This window comes from Enhydra lutris, unplaced genomic scaffold (assembly GCF_002288905.1).
Source record: "Enhydra lutris kenyoni isolate GAN:26980312 unplaced genomic scaffold, ASM228890v2 scaffoldscaffold13, whole genome shotgun sequence".
In the NCBI taxonomy this organism is placed as follows: Eukaryota; Metazoa; Chordata; class Mammalia; order Carnivora; family Mustelidae; genus Enhydra; species Enhydra lutris.
Genome location: NW_019154097.1, coordinates 2,916,490 through 2,923,038, shown reverse-complemented (window position 1 = coordinate 2,923,038; position 6,549 = coordinate 2,916,490). Strand labels below are relative to the sequence as shown.

Genomic DNA, 6,549 nt, shown 5'->3' with positions numbered 1-6,549 from the left:
CCTGTGGTTAGCCAGATGACGGAGCCGGCAGATTACAGGGGTCTCTCGCGCTGTTAACACGGGAATCACAGTTCCTCCTCCACAGCCCCAGTACGAGATGCCATTAAAATTGCCCTTTTCCCACCCCAAGGAGCCTTTCTGGAGCAAGCAGCAGCACCAGCCCTTGAGAAGATAGGCTTCACTATGCACACATCCACCTGATGGGGCGCCTGTCCCACCCTCTGACCCACAGAGCTCCTTTCCTCTGCTGCATTCAGACTGCCAGTCAGACCATTATCTCTCATCTCCTAAAAGTTGTGCTGCAGAGTTAAGCTGGGATTTCAGATTTAGGCAACCTTGCCACCTAGGAACTTCAAACAGGTTCCTTTTTCTGTCTGGACAAGTTTCTTCATCTGTAGACTAGGCACTATAGCTATGCCTCTTGGTCAGTATTATTGTTAGCGTTGGATGCTGTGGTGGCACAGGGAGACCAGCGCAGGGCCTGCATGGAATGGGTTTCCAGGACTGTGAGGCCCTGTCCTTCAACAAAAAACCTTGGAATCCTAGAACATTAAGATTCTCAGAACCTACTGGAAATGGCTTTTGAGGTCATCTTGGTGGCCTCTCCATGCCTCCAGTGTCATGAGATGAGCTGACTTAGCATGAAAGTTTCGAGGATGAGGTGTTCTCTGTCCTCTTCAGATATGGACCCTTTTCCCTTATTCCCTCAGTGCCCCGAATGGAGCCTTGTTTGTCCTGAATGAATGAATATAAATGTATGGCAAGTCTGGCCTGGGCCACCTAAGGCCTTCTTTGGGTTCTGCTTAGCTTGAGGGCATCAGCTAAAAGCTTGTGTGCATTCTGCAGGAGGGCTTTTCTAACCTGTACCCTGGTTTCTGACCTGTACACTGGTAGGGGATGCAATAGAGGAATGGAAGGAATGAGAGGCAGGGAGTAAGAGGCTGTTCCAGACAGCTGTTCCAGCTGGAACTGACCAGCTTAGAGATTTAGAGAGAAGGAGCACAGAGAATGAAGCCCTGAGACAAAATTGTAGTGAGCTGTATATTGACATCTGGGATCAAAATTCTGGTCTGCACCTGTCATTCTTTTTTTCTTTTAAGATGTTTTATTTCTTTATTGGAGAGAGAGAGAGAGATCATGAGTGGAGGGGATGGGAAGAGTGAGAAGCAGACTCCCTGCTGAGCAGGGAGCCCAATGTGGGATTCAATCCCAAGACCCTGGGATCATGACCTGAGCCGAAGGTCGGGTCGCTTAACCAGCTGAGCCACCCAGGCACACTGCACCTGTCATTCTTGATGATAGTCTCTTCATGGGAGAGGTGGGGGAGGTGAGAACCCTGAGAGTTCCGGCATCTCCTTGGAAGTAGCTGAGGACTTAGAGACAGACACTGGCATCTGGGAGGAGGCTAATTACTGTTTGCCAGTCTCCCTCTCTCATTCCTCCCAGCTGGAACAGATGGGCAGCTGCCTGGCTGGCAGCATGTATATCTGTGTGTACACCTGGCTGGTGCTATTTCTTTGTTGAAATCTGCCCTGAGTGCAGAGATATGGTCAGTGGCCTTGGGCAGCAGATTAGGACACATACCTCCTCCCCCCAAATCTATGGTTTTTTTGCAGTCCTATGTTTAACATACAGTATATGAGGGTCTATGTGTGCGGTAGGGGGTGTCCACTCCTTGGAGAGCTGATAGGTGGGGGAGAGACATTGGCTCAGTGTGGGTAGGTGAAAGTTCCTAGAGCAGATGGCTGAAGGATTTAGGTTAGGGAAAGAATAAGCTTGGTGGTCATAGGATAGGCCTGGTCGTAAATGAAAGTCAGAAAGGCAGATGAGACCACATCATGCCTTGACCCTCAATTGCAAAGCTTATACTTCTGAACTTAAACCTAGGGATCATGAGCAGCTCTCTAAAGTAAGAGATATTGTCTCATAAGTGCTTTAAAAAGATTGCCATAGTTGCTGTGAGCAGAAGGCACTGGGGCAAAAGAAAGTGGAAGCAGGGAGGCCTATTGGGGAAGTACTGCAGTGATACATGGGAGAAATGACAGTGCCCAAAGTAGGGCAGAGGCAGAGGAGAGTGACTGTGTAGTGGAGACAAAGCCAAGAGGTAGCCAGCCAACAAATGTGTTGCCAAGAGGAGAGCAGGAAGGTTGGCAGAGAAATGGACTTGGTGATCAATTGCTGAGAACAGGGTGGAATTTGAGAGCAGAGAGAGAGTGATCTGAGAAGTCACCATGACCCCCATGCTAAACTTTTTATCCCAGCCCTAATGAACAAACCCAACCCTGCCTCTCTCCAAACCAGGCCCATGACTGCATCTGGCTTTGGGTATCTTCTCTAATCTCCAGATTTAATCTGACTTTTGACTAAAGATTAAATTCCATGCCTAAGATGTTCCCCCTTCCTCTCTCCTCTCCCCCTGCAGGGGCAGGAAAACCAGCCTACTGCCCTGTTAAAGATCTTAAAGAGCTGGTTGGATTATCTGCCCTCTCCCACCATTGCCTTCTCCAGACCCCTTGCCTGCTCCTCAGCCTGAACTGGCCCAGGCATGATCCACCTGGCTAATTCTGTGATTCTAGACAGCTCCCTGACCCTGTCTGGGTTGTTTCTCCACCAGGACAATGAGGATGCATGCCATCTGCCTCCTCCATTCAGAGTCCTAACTTTGGCAAAAGCTCATGCTCATGAGGAAGAGTGGTTTAGACACAAATAGATGGTCCTGGTAAGGGTCAAGCCTTTATGCCCAGACCTTACATCCCAGTAATATAACCTTCCCAAAATATACACCTCTTTCTGATGCAGCAAAGGGAAATACTACGGAATGAGAAACCTCAATTCTACATCTCTCTTCCCCTTTCAGAATCAGGCAGTCCAGTTTCAGATGTGCTTTGTCAGGTGGTTCCACTGCCCACTCCTTCCCTAACTGGGGACTGATGTCCCAGAACCCTCAGGAGAAGAGCCACGCCTACCCCCGCCGCCGCCCTGGGAGCCGCGTAGACCATAAGAGCTCCAAGGCCATTGCAGCCGCAGCTATGTACACCTTCTTGCCTGATAACTTCTCGCCCGCCAAGCCCAAGCCCTCCAAAGAGCTGAAACCACTACTAGGCTCCGCAGTACTGGGGTTGCTGCTGGTGTTGGCTGCAGTGGTGGCCTGGTGCTATTACAGCGCCTCTCTACGCAAAGCAGAGCGCCTGCGCGCCGAGCTGCTGGACCTCAACCGAGGCGGCTTCTCAATCCGTAACCAGAAGGGCGAGCAGGTCTTCCGCCTGGCCTTCCGCTCAGGTGCGCTGGACCTCGACTCCTGCAGCCGCGACGGCGCAGTCCTCGGTTGTTCTCGCACGGCCGATGGGCGCCCCCTGCACTTCTTCATCCAGACTGTGAGGCCCAAGGATACAGTCATGTGCTACCGCGTGCGCTGGGAGGAGGCGGCGCCAGGGCGCGAGGTGGAACACGCTATGTTTCTGGGCGATGCAGCTGCTCACTGGTACGGCGGTGCTGAGATGAGGACCCAGCACTGGCCCATCCGGCTAGAGGGCCAGCAAGAGCCGCAGCCTTTCGTCACCAGCGACGTCTACTCCTCTGACGCGGCATTCGGAGGCATCCTCGAGCGCTACTGGCTGTCATCGCGTGCAGCTGCCATTAAGGTCAACGACTCAGTGCCCTTCCACCTGGGCTGGAACAGCACGGAGCGCTCGCTGCGGCTGCAGGCACGCTACCACAACACGCCCTACAAGCCACCTGCTGGCCGCCCTGCCGCGCCGGAGCTCAGCTACCGTGTGTGCGTCGGCTCTGACGTCACTTCCATCCACAAATACATGGTGCGGCGCTATTTCAACAAGCCCTCGAGAGTGCCGGCCCCTGAGGCCTTCCGGGACCCCATCTGGTCCACGTGGGTGCTGTACGGGCGTGCCGTGGACCAGGACAAAGTGCAGCGTTTCGCCCAGCAGATCCACCAGCACCGATTCAACAGCAGCCACTTGGAAATAGACGACATGTACACACCTGCCTATGGAGACTTCGACTTCGACGAGGCCAAGTTCCCCAATGCCAGCGACATGTTCCGCCGTCTGCGTGATGCCGGCTTTCGCGTCACGCTCTGGGTTCACCCATTTGTCAACTACAACTCCTCCTGCTTTGGTGAGGGAGTGGAACGCGAGCTGTTTGTGCGCGAACCCACCGGGCGGCTGCCCGCGCTTGTGCGCTGGTGGAATGGCATCGGCGCGGTGCTCGACTTCACACGCCCAGAGGCTCGAGACTGGTTCCAGGGGCACCTGCGGCGGCTGCGCTCGCGCTATGCTGTGGCCTCCTTCAAGTTTGACGCAGGCGAAGTCAGCTATTTGCCGCGGGACTTCAGCACCTACAGGCCGCTGTCCGACCCCAGTGTATGGAGCCGACGCTACACGGAAATGGCGCTGCCCTTCTTCTCTCTGGCGGAGGTCCGCGTGGGCTACCAGTCACAGAACATCTCATGCTTCTTCCGCCTAGTGGACCGCGACTCTGTGTGGGGCTATGATCTGGGGTTGCGCTCGCTCATCCCTGCGGTGCTCACCGTCAGCATGCTGGGCTACCCGTTCATCCTGCCTGATATGGTGGGCGGCAATGCAGTGTCGGAGCGCACAGCCGGCGGTGGCGAGGTGCCCGAGCGCGAGCTCTACGTGCGCTGGCTGGAGGTGGCCGCCTTCATGCCCGCCATGCAGTTCTCGGTCCCACCCTGGCAATATGATGCTGAAGTGGTGGCCATCGCCCACAAGTTTGCCGCCCTGAGGGCCTCGCTTGTCGCCCCGCTCTTGCTGGAGCTGGCTGGTGAGGTCACTGACACAGGAGACCCCATCGTGCGTCCGCTCTGGTGGATTGCGCCCGGTGATGAGACCGCGCACCGCATCGACTCGCAGTTTCTTATCGGAGACACACTGCTGGTGGCGCCAGTCCTGGAGCCGGGCAAGCAGGAGCGAGACGTCTACCTGCCTGCCGGCAAGTGGCGCAGCTACAAGGGCGAGCTTTTTGACAAAACCCCAGTGCTGCTCACCGATTACCCGGTCGACCTGGACGAGGTCGCCTACTTCATCTGGGCATCCTGACCCAGCCCAGGACTTAGGAACCCCACAACCGTAGCCCCTGCCTTCATGCAGGCCTTGAGCCCTCCATCACAACCACACTGTGTATCCCCAGGAAGTCCCCACCTCTGCACCACCCACCAAGCAGGTGCTGACAGAAATGTGCTCCAGCCAGCCCCGGGGGACAGGTGAGGGGGCGCTGAAGCAAATTCCCATTCTAAGGCTCAATCCTAAAGACCTTTTTCCCTCCACACTCACTCCACTCTGCAGAAACCTATTTCCTGAGGTGAAAGAGAATCCAGAAGGAAAATATCAGCTCTCTTCCTGCTACACATGATTGTGTTTTAAAAGCACAAAAAGAAACTTTACCCTCCATCCTGGCCTGAATGGCCATCTTTGCCTTTCTGAGGTGGGGACCTGATCCCATTTAAAGTCCCAAAATAGCCCCCTGCTACACTTAGAAGGGCACGTTCTTGATGTTGGAAGACAAGCCCAGAGTTCCCAGCAGTGACCTGAAGTGTGGCTGACCTGGTCCCACCCCAGCTAGGGAGATGGGATGGAGGTCTCTGGGCAGCAGACAAGGAGGAAGGCGGTCCCATCCCAGAGGACAGGAAGACTGGGCAGAGCACGGAGCCATCATTGTTGTCCCTCGTTTGTGAAGAGACTCCTAACACTGTACTTACCCCATTTATGTAAACACAGGGGCTCAGCCCTAGGCCAGGGCCATGGCCTACCAGGCAGACTTGCAAGGCCATGCAGGCCAGACTTGATGCCTTAACTCAAGAAACTGTGTGTGTGTGTGTGTATGTGTGTGTGTGTGTGTGTGTGTGTGTGTGAGAGAGAGAGAGAGAGAGAGAGAGAGACAGAGACAGAGACAGGCACCATGTTTTCCTGAATCTGTGGAATAAACACAACACTTTTGAAGCTGGATAAGCCTGGAAAGAGGGGGCAGGGAGCAAATTAGAGGTTTTGATTGTTGAGCTGGCCCCCTCCTGGTTGATGTCCCTGGGACTATAGTAGGAAATAAACAGCCCTTTCAAGATCTCTCAGCTGCTTCACTCCCTGCATACATGGCAGGAGTGTGGCCTAAAAGGGAGCACTGTTCTTGTGGTGGTGGTGGTGTGCTTCCGCACAGGAGCTCCACAGGCACGTCAGCACCTGTAAATACCCATACAGGGTAAGCTCTTTCATTTCAGCCATTTTCTCTTTCTAAGAAGAGCAGCCCCAGCCAGAGTGAGTTGTTCTGCCTTCGCAGCCGAGTCTGAGGAAGAGATGGCTTGCCAAAGTGGGGAGGTGGGAAACAGGGCAGGGCTCAGCTTCCCTCAACCCCTAAAGAATGCATCATTTTGCCCACTCCTCCAACCCCTCTCTTTGCCCTATGTGAAGAATGCCTAATGAAAGTTCTGGGCTCTTTCAGAGGTCCATGTTGACTCCCGATTCTATCACTCTCATCTGTAAGCTGTGTGATTTTAAGCAAGCCACTTAACCTTGTTGAGCC

At 54.2% G+C, this 6,549-nt stretch overlaps 1 protein-coding gene across 1 annotated transcript; it reads left to right on the top strand.

Moving 5' to 3' along the window:
* Window positions 1-2,719: 2,719 nt before the first annotated feature.
* On the top strand, window positions 2,720-5,821 carry LOC111145986 (myogenesis regulating glycosidase (putative)). Its single transcript, XM_022501340.1, has one exon. The coding sequence runs from the start codon at window positions 2,931-2,933 to the stop codon at window positions 5,073-5,075; it is 2,145 nt and encodes a 714-aa protein (XP_022357048.1). The 5' UTR covers window positions 2,720-2,930; the 3' UTR covers window positions 5,076-5,821.
* Window positions 5,822-6,549: the final 728 nt, after the last annotated feature.